Source organism: Aptenodytes forsteri, unplaced genomic scaffold (genome assembly GCF_000699145.1).
Source record: "Aptenodytes forsteri isolate BGI_AS27 unplaced genomic scaffold, ASM69914v1 Scaffold245, whole genome shotgun sequence".
Lineage (NCBI taxonomy): Eukaryota > Metazoa > Chordata > Aves > Sphenisciformes > Spheniscidae > Aptenodytes > Aptenodytes forsteri.
The window spans coordinates 1,627,699-1,652,169 of record NW_008795686.1 but is presented as its reverse complement, the minus strand read 5'-3'; the positions used below and the strand labels follow the sequence as shown (position 1 = coordinate 1,652,169).

At 38.4% G+C, this 24,471-nt stretch overlaps 1 protein-coding gene across 4 annotated transcripts in view; it reads right to left on the bottom strand.

The window, feature by feature from the left end:
* IBTK (inhibitor of Bruton tyrosine kinase) overlaps positions 1–16,240 on the bottom strand; it is a 55,091-nt gene extending 38,851 nt beyond the window's left edge. For all 4 annotated transcript variants that reach the window (XM_009282715.2, XM_009282713.1, XM_009282717.1 and 1 more), the window contains exons 1-9: positions 15,578–16,240; positions 11,849–11,945; positions 10,318–10,442; positions 9,203–9,313; positions 7,758–7,928; positions 6,492–6,609; positions 4,493–4,673; positions 3,159–3,282; positions 637–814 (exon numbers count right to left, since the gene is read on the bottom strand). In XM_009282715.2, the coding sequence (XP_009280990.1) occupies positions 637–814; positions 3,159–3,282; positions 4,493–4,673; positions 6,492–6,609; positions 7,758–7,928; positions 9,203–9,313; positions 10,318–10,442; positions 11,849–11,945; positions 15,578–15,901 (1,429 nt within the window). In that variant the 5' untranslated portion in view covers positions 15,902–16,240. The remainder of the gene's footprint in view (positions 1–636; positions 815–3,158; positions 3,283–4,492; positions 4,674–6,491; positions 6,610–7,757; positions 7,929–9,202; positions 9,314–10,317; positions 10,443–11,848; positions 11,946–15,577) is intronic.
* Positions 16,241–24,471: the final 8,231 nt, after the last annotated feature.

The window sequence follows — 24,471 nt, the reverse complement described above, 5'->3', positions numbered from 1 at the left end:
CTAAAGATGGAATTTTGGTATCAAAGGAAGTAGAACTGTAACATAAAGTTATAAAGTTCAAATACATCCCAGGTTGGAAGTAAATCCCTTTCTATCCACAGAGTTTTAAGACCCCTACATGAACAGAGCTGACAGTTTCAATTAAAATCTTGTCCTATAGTAGACAGGTATCTTCCTCGCAGAAAAACAGTCCATCAGGACCTACTCTCAGCAATATGAGCCAAGTTAATAAGGCAGAAATTGCTCTGGACCCTGTATTATGGCCAGATAAGGGTCTGGGAAACATGGTAAGGTTTCACAGACTTAGCAGTGCAAGCAAGTACATGCTCCTTCATGTACGGTCTCTTAGGACTGGTCATCTAATATGTGACAAGATCGTTACGCTGGACCCTTGTGCTACTATTGCTCTTCAGAAGTGCTCTTCTTCCTGGAAATCTCCACCTGAAGGTTAACTGAAGGCTGCAAAGTAAATAAATCTTGGTATTGTTGAGGAAAGAGAACAGTAGTGGTCAATGCTACCAACCGTCAACCACTGAGGAAAGAACAAACTCAGCACATAATACTGTTAGAGACTGTAAAGATTCAATTAAACTTCTATATTGAAGTACTTAAAAACAATTAAGAATCACAACTAACCTTTCTTTTCTGAGATTTTTTTCCCTTCTTCCAGCCATTTCCCTGTAAAGGCTTCACCATCCTGTGACACAAACATCATTTCATTCCTATTTAAAGCAACATCAGACATGAAGACTTGCCGACCATACACCCAACGACACTGCTTCATGGAGTTGTTAGATGACTTCCAGCAAGACACCTATAATATCATTTTTTCAGAGAAAGGGGAAATCCTTATATCATATAAAAGCAGTTACATATTACACACTACTTTTTTTAAACACAAGAACATGCCATCTTAAAGTTGCATGCAAAGGGAGAAAGACAGTCTTCAAAATTATATCCTGAAGTGTTATGAGCATCTATTACAAAGAACCCACAAGTAAAACAGGGAAAACCTATTATGATATCAAGATCCATTTGCCCATGAAGGGCATTTGAAAAGCTTCTCTGAATATTCAAACATCTTCACAGCAGTCATCTATAGGACAGTTTTTACTGACATTTCAACAAGGACAGCAAAAGGTGTCATCAAGTCAAGAAACAAGCTTAATCTAGTTCTTAATTTACAGATTTGTCCAACTGGTTTGCTTATAAATCAGGTAAAATTCAAAGCTAGCACACCAAAAATTTAAACCATTTCCCGCTAATCATTTGACAAAAATCTCAAGTTTTTCTGTACCAGCCAAGGTTTTGGAATAGAGATCATGACCAAACACAAACTTCAAAACATTCAACAAAATGTGAAGAACTGCATGCACAGCAGGACCCCAACAAGGTATACTGTAGATGTCTGAAAGAAGCAAGCATGAAGCAACAATCCCATGCAAGTTAAAGCCCAGATGTGGCATTAGCAGTGCTAAAGATGGGCTTTCATCTTCTCCCACTGAAGGACTTGCACAGGTCTGTTAACACCTACATAAGGAAGGGACAAAAGAATTTGAGTAACCTATTTCCTTTCCCCCCCTCAAGTCCTACAGAATCACAGAATGGTTGAGGTTAGAAGGGACCTCTGGAGGTTGTCTAGTCCAGCCCCCCTGCTCAAGGAGGGCCACCCAGAGCCAGTTGCCCAGGACCACGTCCAGACAGCTTTTGAGTATCTCCAAGGATGGAGACTCCACAATTACAATGGGCAACCTGTGCCAGTGCTCGATCACCCTCACAGTAAAAAAATGCTTTCTGATACTCAGACAGAGCTTCCTTTGTTTCAGTTTGTGCCCATTGCCTCTGGTTCTGTCACTGGGCAACACTGAAAAGACTGGCTCTATCTTCTTTACAACTTCCCTTCAAGTATGTATATACATTGATAAGATCCCCCTTGAGCCTTCTCTTTTCTAGGCTAAACAGTACTCTCTTAAAGAGAGTACAATCAAGCCAGACCAGGAAGTGCTCATTCGGGAAACAGAAGTATTAAGATTTCTTCCATCTCCTTACTCAATAATTTATATTGCCTAAAAGCACTAAAGATCCCAGCACTTGCCAGTATTCAGCATGGAAAGACATTAAATGTAGGTTGACGTAGCTCCACTGATACAGGAAGACAAAGTAGTTTCTTACTGCTAGAGCAGTGTCCCAAAGATGTTGAAGGGGCACCACCAATACTACAGATGCTAGAGGCTAAGCCTCCCATGAACAAATACTGAACTGGAAGGTTATAATCTCCGAGACAACTAATGACCTAATAAACAGATAAGATCTTCCCAAAACATAATTCAGTCAAATGCAAGGAAAAAAAAGGAAATACCCACACTGCTCCCTACTTTGGCATAAAAGCTCAGCTTTCAACATTCTTTAAGAAGGCAGCATTTCAGTAACAAAACCTTTTTGTAAACACCACTAGATGGCACTGAAGGTTTACATCTCCCAGTGAGCAGGTCTAGAAAAGGCTGGGGTTTTGAAGGGTCCTATGAACTGTTACTCTATCAAAGAATGAGGGAAGAAACCAATAAAACCACCATAGTATTCCAGTTCTAAGACAACAGAGTGTCTACACTTAACTAGAAATACTAAGCCACTCACAAGGTTTAGCTGCAACTTTTCTACAATAAAAGGGACATCTCATCTACAGAACAACCGCTTTTCAACAAAGGCTCTAAAAATTCAAGTCCAGAGACTACTTCTGAGACTATTCTGGAGGGCATAAAGGTGACTGGGTAAGTGGGGTGAGGGGAGAGATGGGAAAAAAAAAAAAAACAGACCATGTAAGCTGTATAACCACTTATGTATGTAAAAGTAAAGGAATTTACACCTTCACTGAAAAACCATTAGATATTCACAGATTTAAAAATAAACTACTGCACATTACTTTGGCAGTCTTCCCACAGCCCTTTAAAAAAAAAAAAAAAAACAAAAACACACACAAAAAAACCCAACCAACAAAAAAACAACAAAAAAAAACCAAAAACCAAACCACTAGCAGCTCTACACAAATGAATTGGGTACTTCCTATGCATGATTTTGACCTGTCAACTTCTTATGTTTAAAGTTTGATTAATCAGTATGCAGCTTGCTATATAATTATGATTTCTAGGGACACAACTTACTCTTCCAGCTTCATCCAGCACTAGAATGGAAATCTTCTGACCCCCATTTTCTTTAAGATGCTGGGTATCTACCTTATATTCCAAATATCCCCCATTAACAAGAACTTTTTTAAGGTTCAGCTGTCTGAAAGAACACAAAAGGTTAAATTAGTATTTCTTCATTGTGTATTGACGTTGCTTCTATGACAGTTACCTTTTTCATTTAGAGAAGTAGAAAAAAAAATACAGTTGAGGTAGTGACACTGAAAATTACTTAAGTTTAGTTTCTCCCCACTGGTATTACTAACCTAACTGCTAATAAAATACTATTAGTAGATTGTAATTTTTGCTTTGCTTTTAAGTAAGTCACATCATATCCACAGGTTCTTCACAAATCTTCACAAAATACAGTAAGTGAAAACCAGTATATGATTTAGCTTTGATCTTCAGCATTACAAAAATTATAGTTGTATAAATTTCATTTTAAAAGACCTATCCTATCCCAGTAGGCTGTTTCTCAGGTTTTTTGGTGGGTTTTGTTTTTCACCTGATCAAAACCATGCAAGCTCTCTCTTTTCAGTTTCTTAGTATAAGAGTGCAATACATGGTATTTTCTCCAAGTACCAGCACCTTCACTTACAACCATAGAAATGAAGTATAAAATAATCATTAAGCTATAACATGTCAATAAACACTGCTAGAATTTGAAGTGAAGCTGAAAAGCTAACTGGGAGTTAGTTGGGAAAAAATGCTAATTATCCCTTCTAATCTGTTATTGCAAACTAAGTAAGAGAGAATAGGATCAAATAATTTCCTAAATTTACGAGTCACGGGCCCAGTTTCTTCAACAGGTTTTACATCCAGGTTTTAGCGTATGGACCAGATGATGTCACAAGGTTCCCCTTGCAACCTAAATTACCCTTTATAACATACTATATCCATGAAATTCAGACCCCAAATTACTGATTCAAAATCATAACAACATAACTAAATAGAATAGCAGATCTTCAACACCTCTACCAAGATGCATTTATAAAAATTCAGGCTAACAGATGAACAAAAAATACCAGTTAAATACTTTTACACCTGTGACACAAAATATTTCCTCTTGGTATGTTTTTTTAAATGTCTTTGGTAAACAACGAGTGGCACCTTAGCCTCATCCAATAACAAATAAACAAACAAACAAGATAGCCGCAGTTCATATGAAAGAACTGCAAATGAAAAAAACTCTGGGGAGCACTGTATTTTCTGTACTTTATGCACAAAAATCTTTAAAATAGCTTGCAAGTATAAGACTACAATGAAATCTTCACCTATTGTTCTTCATGACAAATAAGGAAAGTAACACATACTTCGAAGCCATCTTTTTGCACTGATAGTCTGCAAGTAAATAAATATCTCCTCTTTCAGTAACACACACTGTAGCGCCATCGCTTGCAGAGACCAAGGACACAGAGATATCTTTATGGTGTAAAGCAGAAACTTGGCGAGGTGTAGTTACACATTTTTCTCCATTAGGATCCAGCAGATAACCTAGAAAATACAAAACACCCCAAAAATATTATTTTCCATTCCACACATTGTGCATTTAAAGGACACTTTGCTACACTACTTTGAAGAACCTTTAAATTCTAAAAGGTTTTTTAGGTAGTTAGATAATTCATCTTCAAAATAATTAGACAGATAAGAGACCCACCACACATGCTTGTTAATTCACCACAAACACCAGAAAATATTCAAGATTTGATACACAAAAAATGAGGTAGGGCATATTCTACAGGGAAAGCTATTTAATGTGGTTCGACTCTGCAGTGGTACTGCCTTTGATTCCAAAGAAAGAACATTTATTTGATCATATTACAGCTCAAGACACTAAAAGTACTATCACACTGGCATAAACTATAGATTATTTCATCCATTGGAAGATACTAAACAAGCTTGTCATAAAAATTACTATAAGTGCACATAGGCATGAAAGCAGGCAGTTACATGAAACAATGGACAAGGTTGGAGCTGTAATGTAAGGACTCTGAAAACTTGAAAAAAAAAAAAAACAAACAGGCCACTGCTGCTCTGCTGCATCAAGAAACCTAACATGAAGAATCTCACGCATAACATAACGCTGCTCTGTGTGCACTTATGTCTGCACCACAAAGTGGATCAGGATACAAATATCCAGGAACAAGCAGCAGAGCTACCTCTAAAGCTGAAAGCAACCCTGTCATATGACAGTGTAGTGCGATGCCCAAACATCTTAAAAAGGCAAGGTTTATTACCACAGGTCTATCATAGTGCCCAGCTGACACAACTATACCGCTTACGATCCAATTACTGCCTCCATATGGTACTGCACTGGGCCATGTGCACACCAGAATAATCTCAACAACACAAGCAACCACGAAAAAAACGTTGTATGATGGGTGCATATAAAAACCCAAAAACAAACAAACAAAAATATTCATTAGTAAGATACTTCTCTGACAAAGACAAGTTTTTTCACATACCTTTGCAATCTTAAATAGGAACACAAAAAAGTGTCTGAACCTGATGCCAGAACTGATGCAGATTAACTGTAAGTATGAGAGCTAGCTAACAGTTTTGTTTGCACACAGATACAGAACTGCAGAAACGCAAATCCAAACCAATATTGCAATACCTGTTTATTAAAAAAGACAAAAGCAATTAAAATATCCCATTCATACAACAAATCAAGAAGTTCACTAGTTGGTAACACATTTTTTATTAGGTTCTTTCTTGACTTCAGAATAATACTGATTTAAGTGAAGACTGTGGTAATGGCATTGTTGAAAAAAATTCTAGGTATGGGCAAGCATTTCAGTTTAAAAAGTTAGTATGGAAAAAGTTATCAGTAGCATGTTTACAGTGCGTGGTGAAAGAAGGACACAGGCAGGAGAGCTGAATGCTAGTTTATAATTTATTAAGGGCAGTACCAGCCAGACTGCTGGAAGGAGACAACCACGCCTTGGGGTAATTTGCAACACAAACAGCAACATTCTGTTTCCTGAAAGTCTTCAGTAGCAGGACCACGCAAGATACATGGAAGGCGAAAGAATTATAAAGAGTTCAAATAAATAACAGAGCTAAGTCTGACTAGCTCCCATCATCTCAAAATGTGAAAGCGACTGGCAGTAACGAAAAATATTTATCAAAAGAAGTGTGAAGGGATGATGTCATCAGACTGGTTTAAAAAAAAAAAAAAAAAGGGAAAAAAAAAGAGAGAGAGAAGAGAAAGCTTTAACCAGGCTTCTGTTGTAAGCAGCAGATGACAGCTTTAGTACAAATAACATCTTTTAATGGCTGGGTTTTACTTTCAGAACGCTTCTACCTTACCTAGTTGGCCGCCATTCAGCCCCATGGTATACACTGCTTCCTTAGTCCATAGCACTGTATGGAATCTGCCTGCAGCCACTCCAATCACCATTCTACCTTTCAGGTTTTTTGCCTGAACCTAAGCACAAATCCAAAGTACATCTTAATATTAAGCAGCAACAGGTGAGTTTCACATGTACAAACTTCTGACAACATTTAACTCCTAAAGTTGTTAAGAATGAAGCATCAATCCACATACAGTCTAATAAGTCAGGATTATTTCAGAAGTTTGTCAAGTGGGGCACTATTGCAGTAGTGACAAAAAGAAGTAAACTTTTTGCATTATCTAATCATAACTAGAATCAAATCTCCTTAGGCTGTCTTCATATGTAAGATGTTGAAAAAGACTGCACAGGACATGTATAAGATAGCCAAAGAAAACCCAGGTGCTGCAAAAGTGTCAACTAAAAAGTTTCAGCTTGTAAGTCCTAACACCCTAAACACACTGCAGAACACTATACTACTAATTCCACACTTCAAATCTAAATTGATTTTCCAAATCATCAAAGCAAATACTGTGGATACACAGGTATCATTACACTATTGAAGAGCATCCCATTGTACCCCAAAACACTACCCTGTTGCACTTCGGCCAATTATTCTTTCCTACTTTTATAACACTGGTAGTGAATGTTGTTCTACTCCGGATGAAGCTTCCTTTCAATAAAAGGTAATGTAACTCTTATTTACTTAGGGAAAAAAAAATTAGAAAAAGTTCTAGATTGAGCATAGAAGTATAGTCAAGTTGCTGATGCCCATACCCTCTCTTCCCTATCGCTATTCTTCCCAACACATTATGATTCCAGAATCAACAGTGCTTCCAGCAAAGGACACAACCATCAAACCCTGAGATCCATCATCCAGTGAGATTCAAAAGGAGTAAAGAGCATGAATCTCAAGCATTACATACCTATTACTTTTACATCATTTCAGCTACGGAACAATTTAAGGAACAAAAGGGTTTTGGCAATTGTACCTTGTATCATACTTAGCACTACAAACTTTCGTACAGTTCAGGTTACAAACCAAGACGTTTATCAGGACACAGGTAAATATTTAAGACTGAAATGTATGATAACACAGAATTGAGATTTTATCTGAACTCACATTCAACTTTATTGTCCTGAAAAAGTTTAAAAGTTATTTCCACAATCTTTACATTTTACTTTCTGTTAAAAGAACAAACAAACAAACAAACAACTAAGCTTTAACTGATGTTATTTTTACCTGTCTAGGAACATTGCAGTTAGTAGGAGGAGGAAGAATACCCAATTGATGGAAAGTATTTAAACCAAATGTGTAAACATATCCATCTTCTGTTAAAACAACAGTGTGATCCTTCGCGGCAGCTATCTGAGAGCATTGATGGCCAGCTAAGCCTTCCACGAGTCTTGGAACCTGAACAAGGAAAAAAAAAAAAAGTTTGATATTAACCAGTGGCCATCTATGAAACTAAAGTTACAGCAACAGAAAGTCATGACCAAATATTGAACTACAGCTGAAAATGCATTTGAACATACAATACACTCATTAACATAATTACCACATCCAATGCAACAAGATGAACTACTTTCACTTGAAATGCATCCTCTGCTATCAGGGGAGATGATTTCTAAACTACCTGCTCTGAAATTAGTCTGGAAACTATATCTTCAGGACAGCCAGACAAATATTAACTATTATCTCTTTTGTTTTTCTTTTTAAATTACCATGAGCGAAAGATTTCTCCCTTCCTCCAAAACACAGGATAATCCTAAGAAAATCCCACAGAATAAGGAAGCAGTTCTGTATCTTTGACTCTTCATGCATTCTAACACGAGTTCTCCTTTATTCAGCTGGGTAACATCCCAATTTCAAAACAGCAATTTGCAAAGTATTCTCATTTCACAGAACTCCATTTTTTTTAAAAAGCATTAAAAATTGAGCTCCAGTCTTCACTATAACATCCAGCAACATAATATCAAGTTCTACCAGATACTTACCATTAGAAATTTTACAAAAATTATTGTGCTGCAAACTAGATGCCTGAAGTCTAAGAATTGTATTGTCATCATAGACTAGATGCCAGGTAGTGTGCACAGGATAAGATACTGAAGTCTAAGAATTGTACTGTCATCATATCTTAGTCTTCTCAAATTTTGTTTTTGCATATTGCAACAATGTACTATTCAAACGAAAATGATAGGTGAGTTTTCACTTAATTGCTGTGCAAGTCTAGTAAGAAGCAACCCTACCATCACTTTTCATGCCACTACAGCTCCACAGTACTGCTCTTGCCTTTGTGCCAGCCCTGACAGTTATCAGACGGCATCACAAACCTATTTAAGAAGGCAGCCCAGCCAAAAACCATTTGCTACCATTTGCTTCCACTTACCTGGCATCAGCTAGCCTTTAAAATGACTCAGCTATAACACAGTGATGACCGCAGTACCTAGCTATCTTAAATTAAAATATATTTTAATGCACGTTCTTCTACTCTGCCACCTCACTAGTAGTACTGGAGAGGGTTTTTTTTCTGTTATTTGGTGGGGAGCAAGGGGGTTGGTTTGAAATCAACAGCAAACTCGTTTTGAAAGTACATTCACAGAAACTCTAATTCACTTTTTAGACTTGCTGTTTGAAATAAAAGAAGTATCATGCTAGACTACACAAGATAGCATAAGATAGCATACCAGGCATGTTTGTTCATCACCATGACCCAAGCGTCCTCCTTGTCCATGTCCACATGTATATACTTGACCTTTGTGGGAAAGGAACACAGAGTGGAATTTGCAGAGTACCACCTGAAAGAAAAAGGGCAAAACAGGGGTGGGGAAGAGGCAGTATAGGACAAATTAATTTTCTTGGATAATCTGAAAACACCTGCCAAAACTACTTTGTGAAGAAGTTCAGCTTTAATAAAGATCTGTTCGTGAAAATACAAGTAAGATACTAGTATTAAGCACAGAACTGCCAAATCAAGACACAAGGAACACAAAATATTTGCTTTAAATTTATTATGTACTGCTTTAACCTACTTGAAGAGACCTACAGTTTGTATTTATTAAAAGAAGTTCAAGCAAGGCCCTACAGGCTAACAGAAGCTCAAAAGATTGAGCTTTAAGGGCAACAATGTTTCCTTCAGCTCTTCTGAGGCAGTATGTTAAGACTGCAGCACAGATTGTCTGCCCTGAATGCTTGTTCAAGTTGTACTTTAAACTTTCAAACATTCTTAACCTGAAGTCCCAAGAAGTTACTAGGAACAAAACTACTCTTACAGGAAGAGCGCTTAACAGCACGTGCTGCTTTCAACACAAGAATTTTAATTCAACGTGTATCAAACAGATTCATTGTCCCACTTCAGTTCACTATGGGAGTTGCACAAGAGGTCAGAAACTCAAAACAGTTACAGAAGTATCATGCTTCTGAATTTATTTAATGATATACAAGCCATATATCCAAGGTAAGTAATAACAAAAAACATTCTCCCCACCAAAACAGAGAACCATGATTTAAATGAGGGTGATCGGGGAGGGGGGAAGCAGCAAGAATATAATACAGCAGGCCTACTCTAGTACTCCTTAGCTGCTCTAAGCTGCTTGCCAGATCAATGGAAACTGCTTGCTGAGAAATAACTGGGAAGAAAGAAAGAGAGGGGAAACAAAAACAAACACAACAGAAAACCCACAGACCCAACTTTTTTTTAATGCGAATTTTCAAAACTCGATAACATCTTCGATAGTTGTTCCCCCAGACCCCCCCCTCCAAGTTCACTGAGAAACGTGCCTAAGTAATACTTTCAGAATACCTGTTTGATATACATGCCATTCCGAGGAAAAAGGTCCACCAATTCAGGATGATGTTTACCCTGTTGACCACCATGACCCAAAGTAAAATTTATATTGTTTCCCCACGTGTAGACTTCTGTGGGATCTGCAATGAAAAAAATTATCTCTGCAGACTGTAAATTTACCAGTCTCGCGCATACTGACTTTGAAAATCAACTCCTGCTGTTTCCGTTTAAAATTTGAAGAGGAAAGCTGTTTTTTACCTAAAATTGAACTTTTAAAAGTTTTATTCTTATGAGAAGGAAGGTGCTATGACAAAATATTTTAACATCAATGTGCAGAAGATGATCAACATTAATTATATGTATTTTCCAGTTGCAGAATATGCAAGCATTCCTCAGCAGCAAATGCATTTATGTTTTCAGAAGACAACTACTACTACCTTAGATTATACATGTTTTGTTTCAATTTAGTAAAAAGCCTTTCCCAAAAAAAGGTTATGCTGTCATGTATGAAAACCATACACTTTCAAATCAGAGGTGTGTCCAAAAACTAACATTTTTTAAATAACCTCTCAGTTACAATGATACCTGAACACCATTTTCTCATGAGCAAGAAACTGAAATCAATGTATATTTGATCATGTTGAGCTACTACTAAAAAGATTAAATAATTTTAACATATTTTACAAGGTAAAATTAAAAATACCCAAAACTCAGGGTTTGTGTAACCAAAAATACTTAAACTGACTGGAAACAAGCTGAAAAGAACAAATTTCACTGTGCAACAAGACTGAACTTGGGGACATGGAGAAAAGGGGAAAGAAGGGGGTAGAAAAGTACAAAACAGCATAAAAGTAAGTAAAAGCCACTAGAAAAACTACTCCCCTGTCAAAGAAAAACTTGTGTGCTCAGAGTTATTCTTACATACTCATTTCCTATTTGGAGAAACTGTACTTAGAGTGAATGTAACTAGCTTATATCAAGCTATCTTGTCTAAAAATATTTTGAAGATTCAAGAACATATTCCCCCTCTTTTCACAAAAGACACATTAGTGATGTAAACTATCAAATTCAAAGACAGTGTAGTCTCTCTGATAAAATGAATTGAGATAAAAGAGAAAAAAACATCACAGAATAATTGAGGTTGAAAGGCACCTCCGGAAATCATCTAGTCCAACACCTCTGCTCAAGCAGGGTCAGCTAGAGCAGGCTGCCCAGGACCACGTTCTCTCAGGTTTTGAATATCTCCAAGGCTGGAGTCTCCACAACCTCTTTGGGTTACCTATTATACCACTTGCCTTTTTTTTTCCCCCTACCTCTAAGTCAGTCATTATTCCTTCATTTTTGCTACACATGTGCATCCTGTGCCTACTGCCAAGATTCTGCATCTGCTGTCTTATGAAATTAGTGACTCCACATCTTCAGATCTCTCATCACTTATACAGTCCTAATTAGAAACAGGAAATATTGTCTACGCTGGTACATACATTAATACATTGTTGAAACATACCTCCTTGAAAAATACAATTTAAGCTACTTGATTTCCTACCAGTTTTCTTGAAGACCACATGGACTGGCCTATCTTTCATCACAAGATCCAGGGCTGATAAGCCTTCTTTATCCTGAACATACAGACTAACGCCATGCTGAAAGAGAAGGAAAGGAGGGGAAGAGAACAACAAAGTTAAAATTAAACTTCACAGCTTTAAGTATGCCAGGTAAACGCTTAAGAAGCTAAACAAATCTTTAATTGAAATTTAATATTGATAAAAGAAAATCCTCAGATTCTTTCAAGTAAATTATAAGCAGATCTGAAAAAACCAGTGCAGTTCTGTTCAACTACATATGCATCATGTTGATCTATTAACTGGGATTTTATTGTATGAATACTGATTGAGCAATAAGACGTAATCAGGGAAACACAAAGGAAAAACACTTAAAGATAAAGCACTGCCATCTAGGAAGGGCAAGTATTTACCAAAAATGCATTTACCAGCTTTGAAGAATACATTTTCTTCTATCGGCATGTTTACAGAATCAGTGGCTATGATCACTACGGCTTTGAAAACAAGCAGGGAACAGTGGTTCACAGCTGCTGAGAAAGGGCAAGAAGACACAAACAGCCAGACAAGACAGCAGCAAGGAAGCTTCAGAAGCACAAAGCATGAACAGGTCATTGCTTTAGAACTTTGAGAGAGGTAGATATTCTCTGTAAATACCGTTTTCTCAATACAAAAAAGTGCTGCTATACCAGCACTGGTTTTAAGGAAGTCAGGTGTCATCAATCAGATCCCTGAAGGGAAGAACTGCGGATGTCCCCAAGCAGAACCTAATGGGTAATACGGCTGTACCACAGCTCATGGCTAATATAAAGAAAACCTTACAGAATTTCACACTTAAGAGGTAAACACATGAAATACAAAAATCAAGGGCGCACAGTCCATTCAAGCATGACAGAAGGACAGATTAGGACAAAAGGAAATGGCCTCAAGTTGCGCCAGGGGAGGTTTAGATTGGACACGAGGAAAAATTTCTTTACTGAAAGAGTGGTTAAACATTGGAAGAGGCTGCCCAGGGAAGTGGTTGAGTCCCCATCCCTGGAAGTATTTAAAAGACATGTAGACAAGGCGCTTAGGGACATGGTTTAGTGGGCATGGTGGCGTTGGGTTGATGGTTGGACTCGATGATCTTAGAGGTCTTTTCCAACCTTAATGATTCTATGATTCTATGACAGCTAGCCACATCTGCAGTAGGATTTTAACCTGTAACTTCATTTGGAAAAACACTAGCCAGAACAACAACACACATTCTCCAAATTATAAAGGCAACTCTACTAGCAACAGTGCTGGTATTAATTCACTATATGACAGAAAGACCGACCTATTTTTATGATTTAACAGGTAGCTGGATAGTCTTCTCTTTGGCAGCTGCATAGGTCATTTACAAGCAGAACAGAGGCTGCAGTGATATTTACATGGTCTGAATTTGTAAAAACAAGCCCGAATTGCTGAGTGGCAAGACTTGTAGTTAGATACAGTCTGAGACTAAGTCATGACTGCGTCCAGCCCACAACAGAAGTCTGTCATCCACACTAGTTGAGTACCCCAGGGGTTGATGCTGGGGCCATTACTGTTTAACATCTTCACTAACGACCTGGATGACAGGACAGAGTGCACCCTCAGCAAGGCTGATGATGATACAAGACCAGGAGGAGTGGCTGATAAGCCAGAGGGTTGTGCTGCTATTCAGAGGCACCTTGACAGACTGGAGCAATGGGCGGACAGGAACCTCGTGAAGCTCAACAAAGGGAAATGCAAATCCTGGCCCTAGGAGGGAACAGCCCAGTGTACCAATACAGCTGGAAGCTGACTGGCTGGAAAGCAGCTTGGCAGAAAAGGACCTGGGGCTCCTGGTGGACAACCAGTTGACCACAAGCCAGCAATGTGTCCTCACAGCTAAGAATGGTGAAAGCATCCAGGGCTGCATGAGGGAGTGTTGCCAGCAGGCATTACTCAGCACTGGCAAGCCACAGCTGGAGTGCTAGGTTCAGGTCTGGATTCCCCAGTACAAGACAGACATGGACATACAGGAGCAAGTCCAGCAAAAGACCATGAAAATAATAACTGAGGCACCTGACATACAAGGAGAGGCTGAGAGCTGGGATGCTTAGCCTAGAGAAGGTTCAGGGGGGATGGGGGAGGATGTGTCTTATCAACGTGTATAATAAATACCTGATTGGAGGCAGGGGGTGGGGATCCCAGTGTTATCCAGTGGCAGGACAAGTGGCAATGGGCACAAATTGAAATATAAGAAATTCTGTTTAAACCTAAAAACTATTTTTACTGGACTAGTATTAAAACACTGAAGAGAGATGTTTGACTCTCTGTCCCTGGAGACATTCAAAATCCAACTGGACACAGTCCTGGGCAACCTGCTCTAGCTGACCTTGCTTAAGCATGGGGGTTGGACTAGACAATCTTCAGAGATCTCTTTCTAGCTCAGCTATTTCATAATTCTATTCTATAATCCCTTCCTGTTGTCACTATAATACCTTTCTATAATGCAGTACAGCAGAGAGACTCCAGTTAAGGAACTGGGAGGCAGAGCACTCTCCATGAGCTGTTTCATTCTGCTTCTTAGAGGCATATCAGCAGAGCTAGCTATCAGAAAAACCTCACTCATTTATGCAACTGATAGAAAAGTAAAATATGTGTGGGGAAACCTGTATAGGCCTCCTGTAAGCAAATATCAAAGCTACAAATATACACACACACTAGAGGACTGAATACTTTTTCATACATCACACACACAGTTTCCAGTTTTCTATAGAACAGAATCATGTACAATTCTCACACAAACACCTACTTTTGTGAAGTTTAATGAAAACCTTCTCACTACGTAAGGGTACAGCACATGAAATCCATATTTAACAGTTACCAGATCGTCAAGAATTAAAAACTACTGGATCCACAACCATTTTGCTTGAACTGCTTGTTGAAAGCAGAGAGTTTAATGCTGACAAATGGCCAGTCACTGCAATTTAAAAAGGCTGAACTCAAAATGGGAAATTCTCTGCCTTAGAAGGTTTGCTTTTAAGTAACCCTGAACCACAAATATTTCATTTTCTTACATGGTTAAAGGGACCCTGAACATGTCAACCATATGTAGCTCTTCCCTTTGCTGTATTTTGGAACAGGAGGAACAGAAGAGCAATTGAAAAATATACACAACTTGCTAAGTGGTAGGAAAGAAACAGTAATTGCAAGAAAGGATCGAGGGGGACTGAGCAAAAGCCCTGGTTAAAATATGAATGAAATGGGGATTCACTTAATAAAATGCTCCATATCTTGAAGTGCTTATCTCTCAAATGTAAGATTCATTTCTAATTATAACTCCATTTAAGCTTTTAATATTTTATGTTCTCTAAAAACAGTAATTGGTATAAGCACTGAAGAGTCTATTTTTAGAGTATCTTTAGTCTGATCACTCTCCACTTTTAAGATCCTGACCCTGATATCATCCACACAAACCAGTCTTCAGGGAAGTCCACAATTAATCAGGGATCCTTACTCAGTGCTGATTTCCAAATGGGCAAAGGCAGACATCTTTTATGAAGAGAGAGACAACTTTCAAGTAAATCAATGCACTGCAATCTAAACGCAGTATTAACACAAGTCTCAAGAGGCTTTCAGGCAAGTTTAAAAACCCACATTTACATAATGAATACAACTTGAAAAATTGTAGGTACCAAGGAAAACTACAGTTGTAAATCACTCACCTTCAGTAATGACAAAACACAATCAATGTATCCATAAAATATACTTCTGTGCAAAGCTGTCCATCCAGACTCTTTGTCTTTTGCCAAGAGATCTACTCCTTTGGTCTCAGCCAACCAGTCCAGGACACCTTTTTTGCCACAAGATGAAGCAAGATGTATAACATTTCTACCAAAGGCATCCTTTATAGTTGCAGCATTGTAGCAGTAAGAAGAGAGAAAGGCCTTGATCTGGCCTTCACTTCCTCTGGTTACCACAGAAATAACATCCAAAGCATGCTGTAGAGATCGACACTTTGAAGTGCAATCTGGCATGAGAGAACTCATCTTCACTTCTGAAGCTGCTCTTCTCCTTAAGGGGAACAACCCTTAAGTGTATCAAGGCACTCCAATTCAGTACACAACACAGTGCCTTAAAAGACTTGTAATTCCAAGGACGTAAATCCAGTTTTATTGAGCTGCCATTAGAAATCTTTGTACTGCTATGTTTGGCACTTGATCCAAGTAAATATTTATAAATATATATTTTTAGAAGTCTTATTTCACCATCTTATATAAAAAATATTCTTGTCCATAGGAAATTCCAAAAGTGAACTACCTCAAGTGTGGAGGGGGAATCCCCCTCTCCACACTACTTTATTCTTCTAAAACTCCATAATTGCAAGGGAGACCTGAAAGAGAACAAACCAGAACAGATTAGTCAACAAAAATTTTTTTCCCCAGCAACTGCACCAATTTAAATGCATATCAAACTAGCACTTGCAAGTACAGAAGCAATGTGGCAAGGGTTAGCTCACCTGCCCCATGCCATCTGAGCTTATACTCAGGCATCCAGTCAGTTTAAAAAGACACGACCCCATTCCCCACCCCAGCCTCCAAAGGCACCTCCTCCCATTCTTTGACATAAATCTTTGAGGCTACACAGTGAACTGGATCTAAAAAAGTCATCAGAAGAGGGAAAAAAAAAATGTTTGCTTTCCCAGCCTTAGGGTCCTTAGGACCCTCATAGTTTACTGCCTAATTATATCAATACTTTGTGATCAGAAAGCAAGGACAAAATTAAAGGACTGCTGGGGAAAAAAAAACAAAACCAAAAACTAAAACCAAAAAACACCCACCCACCAAAAAAATCCCCACAGCTGTTGAGAAGATCTTGGCTGACAGAAGCTTTGTCAATCATATCCAGAAAGAGGGAGGGACCACCACAGTTTCCCTTAGCCACTGAAAAAAAAGGATTTTTTCTTTTTTTGCTTTCTCTTCCCTGGCCTGAATGCCTACCCATCTCCCTGCTAAGTATCTCCTGCAGAATCAACAGGAAGGCTCCTCTCCACCAGTCCTGGAGCCACTGACAAATGTGAGAGGAAGGATGGCAACAGAGTGAAGAAAAAAACTTGTACAAGATCTGTGAATTCAGACTGTTAGCACTCATGCAGGGCAAAGGTCTAAAGCTCCCAAACTAGGCAGGAAGAAATTAAGGTCTAGGTTGGAAGGCGTAAGGGAGGAAGAAGAAGGAAAAGGAGGCAAAGATACAAATTCTTATTCATGAAAATATATTCAAAGTCTGGTCCATACAGCATTTCTGCTTATCTGTGCATACTTATCTTCAGCATATCCATCTTTCTCTGGCATCCACTTTCTCAGAAATAAAGAAGGCCTGACAGAAGCACTCATCTTGCCTATTAAATGCATGCAGTTGTATTTAAAAGGGTTACAGTACAAGAAATGCAGACAGCAGTATAAAAATCACACATAAACCCATTTAAAACAGAAAAGGTGAACTATACACATCACTGATACACTGCATAATTTAATGTGAACTGCTATTCAGTCCCAAAAAACTTCACACTTCAATCTTTTCAAGCATAAGTTGCAAATTGAGTGAAGTAGCATCCAATCATGTTAAACTCCTTGATGTTTTTGCTTGCTATGTAAAGTGTAGTTTAAGATTGTTCTACCAATGAGTAAAATATTCCAAAAGAAGTTGGACAATGCTATCATGAAAGATGAATAAATAAAACTAAGTATGTTAGCAAATCCTCAGGAAAAACAAACAAACAAACAAAAACTGCTATCTTTCCAGCTCAGCAGTCATTATACATGTAACCATGTGCACACCCCACTCCTTGCCCCCCCACCCCAGCCTGTTGATCTTAGCTTCCATTGCTTTTCAGGCACTGAATGCATAAACATATTTTGTTAATGTCTCTATCTGCAAAGACATGTCAGGGAAAGATTAATTTGTCTGGAAGAGAAAACAGAAATCCCAGTCCTCCTTCTATTTCAAGAATTATCATCAAGATTGCCACTATGTTGAAAGCAATCAGTTTACAGTAAACGCTAGTAATAGAATCTAAACTTTCAAGAAAAAAAAAAAATTCTAAGCCAAGAGTATTCATTTAAACATTTCATGACAAAGCCTTTAACAATTATTTTTCCACCTCATTCAGAAGGGATTAAATACTTGGAACGGATATCTATAAATCAAAGTTGTTCAGTATGTGCCTTCAAAACAATTTCAAACAGCAGGCACATGAAAAACAAAAAAGTATTTTTTATTCATTACAATTTAGTCCCTCATCCCTGTCCAGAAGTAACATTCAGAAATATTTCAGAGACCAAAATTGACCACAACCATTTAGCTTACATTTGTGACAGTGAGCTTGAGTTCAATCTACAGGGCATTTTACAACCAATATACAAACTTCTGCAGTAACACAAGAAGTTTAACACATACCTGTGTGGACTCTTCTCCGTTCACCTTCTCTAAAGCCTCAGACTATAAAGAAAAGTGAACCACTGTTGCAAGCTTGGGAAAAAGCTCTAGTTTCAAGAACGCAGCCTGACTTGCTGCTCCAAGGAATCAACACGCGACAGGTGACTGCTATCAGCAGACTCAGATAGCCAGTGCATCAAACACTCTTCTAAATAGTAATAATTTAAAAAAAAAATATTTGGAGATCTATAGGAAAAACATCAGAAGCGCTATTATCCTCAAACCAATTTGTCATATTTCATCAATATGCCATAAGGCAGTAAAATTATGCTGTGAAAGAAGTATTAATTTTACATATGTCTTGTAAAGCATATCTTAAATATAATTCGTTGTTAAGACACTGCTATTAGTGCTACAAAGAAATAAAAATAACAAAGAAAAATTACTCAGGGGAGTCATAAAATAAAGTTGACTGATCTGTTAGGTAAACTGGTACGAAATGGTACCACCACCCAAGGAAGCAGTCCTGCCGTGCCCCATGCCATACCTTCCCTTGTGCAGTACACACCTATTTAAGACACTGAATTGCATGAGAAAATGATTCAGAAGGAAGTAAATCCTGGTTCCAAAGAAACTTGTGCCATTACAAGAAAGGAACAGAGAGGCCAAAGAAAAACTTATTTAAAGCATCTGAGCTCTAGCCTCACCAAACACCAAAATACTGTGGACAACAAACCACACATTAAAAGAGTAAGAAGTCTGCTATTAGATAGAAATACAACCCTGCCTACCTCACACTAACTTCATTATGGTGACATTTACTGCAGCTATGTGAAACATGACTCTGCTGAATTATTTCTTTAGAAGTCATTCTAACCCAGCCCTCCTTTACTATAAACATTACAACACTAGATACTATATTAGTACATTGATATATACACCTTGAGTTTCGAGACAGAAGGCTGTAGATCAAGGTTTCACCCCTCCGCAATAAAGACTGGCACACCAATAACACACACTATCATGTTATCACAACATCTGGAAAGGGTTAATAATCAGATCTGACAATTTTTAAACACAAAGTAGGTCCTTAAATGAAACCTTAAAACTTTAAAATTGTGAATTGACGCTCACATCCGTGTGAAGACCTTGTGATTGCTGTCCAAATGCTTACTTCTAGTATATAGAGTCGCAGCTGAATGATCAGCACCTAATATAAGCACAAAATAGGAACAGCACCAGCATTTTTTAAACTTTGAATTTAACTGTCTAGAATACGGTGCCCTCTTGATTATGTGTCTCTGCTTTTATTTGCAGATATTTCTGTAGGCTTCTTAGTACTAATCATATTCATGTTATAATACCAGTGTCTTCCTCATGCTGTAATTATTGAAAGACATAAATAACTAAATAAGATTATCATCTTTTAAACATTTTTATGATACAATGGGTATCATTTGGAATTCAAATTCTTTTTAAAAACTGATTCCTAATTAACATTTTCATGATAGAAAAACGTCACAAAAAAATGGAGGAATTGGAGCAGTATTCAGAGTATCCCAAAGACGTTTTATTTCAGTAGCAAGCAGGTTTCTAAATTTTCCCTTAGAGACATGAGCTACTTATTATACACATTCACAGCCCAGGAAAATCTAAAAGACTACAACCAACTTGAGAGCAATTCCTAAGTAACAAGAAAGTGTTTGTGGTATCTTGCCTCCTGGAAGCGAGCAGGTAGAACCCTCTCATTCAGCTCTTCCCCTCAGAGAGGGCAAAGCACCACCGCACAACAGCTGCCAGACACCCTCCAAGAAGGAGTGTGTCAGATATGTCATCTAACCTTATGGAGTCAGAACTCCTACAGCTGAAAAAGAACCTTTCTACCTACTGTGGTTGTCTCAAAACTCTCTGCTTCTTTCAAGAAGTCAGTACAAATAGGCAAAGATTTGGCACTTTTTTGGTGAAAAAGTCTAAAATCAAAGCTGCCTCGAGTATATTTCATACCTCTACAAATAGGCAAAGATTTGGCACTTTTTTTGTGAAAAAGTCTAAAATCAAAGCTGCCACACCTTTCGAGTATGAAATTAACTACGATTCTACATATCTGTAAGACTAAGCTAACAAACACCTTAATGACTAAGGATGATGATGATTTCCTACAAACAGCAGAGGGCAGATGTGAAATCTTGAGATTCTGTTCAGTCATTGGGAAAAATGAACAGTTGGCAGAAGCTTCCAACTGTGGAGTTCCAGAAATCTCTCTGCGTATCAAAGCTGCTTACAAGAGACTTCTGGAGGGTTAGTGGTCTTCAGGTCCAAGGGTTCTGTTTACCTATTTTTGTTATCCAAGATGCTTCCCAGAATAGATATAAAAATATATAATCAATTGTATTCTGGTAGTATGAAATCTCACAAAAATTAAGCCAGAAGAAAGGGGTGATGATACCAAGGCAGCTTTAGGACCTCCTACTACGTATCTGTTTCTTAGTCACTATCTTTCAGAAGGCAAACCCAGTGAAGGCAGAGCATATTAAGCACAAATTTTTGTGATGCCTAGAACACTGACATTTAGCACAGAGGCATCACAAGCTACTGGATGAAGGAAAATACCAGACTGCTTGTTTCCACATCTGTAGGATCATGTTCTCCATCAACACATTCCCAATTTTCATTTTTTCTAGAAAGTATTTCCACAGAGGTTGTGTGCTCTTGGCTTAAAGGTACACGGGTGCTATCAGAAGAGAAACAGCAACCAACCCTTACCACATGGGTGGATGCCAGAAACATATATTGAAACTGCCAACCTGGAAGGCACATATTTGATACTAGAAATCATATCTGTGATCTTTCAGATTCGTCCTGATGAAAGCCTATGCTCAGTATTAGATCTAGCAAAATCTGGCTAACATGGATGTGGATACCAGTAACAAGGCAGTGGCTAGTAGCTGCTGTTGCAGTTTTTTTCATCTTAATAGAGACAATGGTCTCACATGGAAGTGAAAGAGAAAACAGAAAAGATTCAGATAGTTAGAATTCAGTGCCACTTGAAGACAGATTGCTAGTTTTGCATCTTCCATGTGCACTGCATTAAAGTAACTCAATTGCCAAATTAGTGACATGGCCTTGAAACCCAGCTTTAGGCTGCTTTACTAACAACATATTTCTCAAGACATTATTTGATCTTTAAATTGGCATAACGTCATTCCATTCACTGTTTTTCTGTTGGGCTTTTTTATTTATTTTTTTAAGTGGTACTAATTTTTTTCTACATACCAGTTGCATCTAGGATGCACTTGGTGAAAAACCACCTAGTATTTGGCTCTCCTAAAACAGAACTAAATAATGGTTTCTATTTTCCCTATGAAAGAAGCCTAGAGTTTTCCTTGTCAATCCTAATACCCCTCCTTTAAAAAAAAAATAGTGTAAGTAATATGGCTTTTCAGAAGGTGCAAAATTCATTTGATCTTCCTTTTGTTAGTAAGTTCCTAAATGAAGAGAACTACGACTTGCAATATCATACACTTCGGGAAGGTTAAGTCTATCCTTAAAAGAGGACTGCGAGTTCTTAAAGATTTCCAGGGTGGAGTGGGAGGGGAGCTTCAGAGGGGGGTTGTTTTTTAAACAAGCATGCTGACATTTAATAATATTCTCCAAGTTGGTCCATTCGCACCTGTTTCATAGCATCACAAAAGACCTGTAACCATAACAGCATGGAAATCCTGAAAATATTTGTACCCAAAACAAACTTCACCATGCAGACTACTTGATTAGTAAGCTAATCAAAAAAACAAATCTAAAGCTTACAGAATTAAAGCCATGGGAATTTGCTACCACATTACTGATTTTCCAGGATTTTCTGTTGACTGTAGTCTTACCTAAAGCCAACTTTCACTAACACATATTAAAGTAGTAGTTTAGAATCTGACAAAGGTGACTAACAAATTGAAGCTGTGTAGTAATATAATAAACGCAGCACTGGCATTAAGCAACATATCCTCAAGGAAACACATATGAATTCCGAGATAAATAACAGCAAACACACCCTTCAGCTATAAGCAGCACATTGTCCAAGGCTTTAAAGAACAGCTACACTCCTAATTTCTACTCAGAAGATTACATATCCAAAGATAGTTTAATCTGTTCAGAAACTCCCTGCACATTTATTGAAGTCTGGGTATAAATCTAGGCTTTTCAACCCCTTGAACGATATTATTTGAATACACAATATATATTATGGGGGGAAAAGTGATTAAATATACAAGGAAGAAAGGGTAAATCTAAGCCATGCAGCAGCTTACAGTGGTTTGGCAGTCAGAAATTCCCACACAGAGTCTTTTAAAAAAAGTAGCTTCTTCTCGACTATATTACAGGAGCATTGCAATACAAGGCACAGAAAGCAAGGGTTCTGTCCTTCTCAATACACAAAACATCAGGTAGAGTGCTGCCTCTAGTTCACATAACAAGTTTTAAGAGAAGTAGGTAAGTAGAAGTAAACTTTGGAAAGAGGAACTAGGATTCAGAAGGTTTACAAAACAACCCGTGAGTACAGGCTGAGCAAATTGGATCTATTTTCTCCTTCAGCTGTGTTTTCTACAGACCACCCAGAACCTTTGAGTAAGGCGGCTGTTTTAAAGAAGAAAAATAAAAAAACTCTAGTCCATTTTGCCCCTGACAGTGGGATAAGTAGTCATTTGTTCAAATTTCATAAGAGATTAAGATTATATGTCAGGAAGCACTTTCAAATTATAAACTGAATGCTAATGAGGCTCTCAAAATGGACTAGACAACAAGCAACCTGCTCAAGTTTTAAACAAATGTGACCTGCCTAGAAGTAAAGCTATGGAGAAAAACCAACTTGCTTTAAAAAACACCATGTTCCACCACGCCCGCTATGTTCCCTGGGCCATGACAGATCCAAGCTGCTTCATTTACTGGGCTGGGGCCCCTGTGCACAGGTACACCCCTGACCTTTAGAGGTTCTCTCCAGAGTTTCTACAACTTCCACCTTCACAGCGACAACAGCATTATCCTTATCAGGATGAGACATTCAGTGACCCAGCAACTGTAATCCATTTGCTCCTAACAGTGCTAATAAGCACTACCAATTAAAAGCAGACACATCTGTCAAAAAACATGAAAGTACCATTGGTAGCTAAATTCACCTACAACGCGTCAGAGCAGACCTATTAGTCAGGAATCATAGTACATAAATAGTAATATGTGCTTGGCTTATCTGGAAATAGTCAAAACTACTTACGTTTAATAACTTAACACTATCCAACAAACTAAAACACACAGAAAGTGGTGTAGACAAAAGTACAGTGAGTGCAGTTATAGGCATTTCCACAATATACTGGGACCTTGCTCTAGATATCTTTATTGAAAGAGATAACCTGGAGATAAGTCAAGAGCAACGAACCACAAATGTGTTCTAGAATTTTACCACGCTTAAAACTATATCAGATAAATACATCAAGTGTTAGGAAAAACTTGCTTTTCTGAATGAACTCTGAACTTTTGGTACAGTATTATTGAAGAGTACCCACATCAGATGTCGTTGGGTGATTATCATTTTTTCGTAAACCACAAATTGTGCTCAGTTTCCATGAAGACAGACAACCACACTGACCACGTCAGCAAAAAAAGGGGCCGGATTTCAGAGATCAGGTGGCTGGCCCCTAAGAAGACTGCACGGAAATATCCTTTTAAGCCAACTACGAGATTTCAGCTCTCTGGTGCTTACGCTGCTGCTCAAAGCCAGCAACACTGTGAGCTGCTACCAAAAGCGACAAACAAGTATCACCAAGAAGGCCAGAAACACGACAGGCTTCCCGGGAATCTCCAGCTAAGGAAATCTGGCAGAAGCTGCTGCCAGTGTCAAGGGGGGGAAGGTCTGAAGTGTTTCAAAGAGCCAGCCACAGGCGAGGGGCAGGCAGGGGGGAAGGTGGCTCTTTTGGCTCTCACTACACAAGTCCACGTAGCCGGGAAGCGACGAGCGACAGTAGAGACTTATCAAAACAGGCGGCCGAGCCACTTTTCTTCCGCCTCGAAGCCGGTCCCCTCCCATCCTACGTGGCCGGCTTCCCTTTACCCTCCCTGACTCGGACTCTCCCCCTTCCCACAGCCCCCCGCCGCCGCCGCCGCCCCATCCCGTCCCCTCCGGCAGGGCCAGCCGCAACACTCC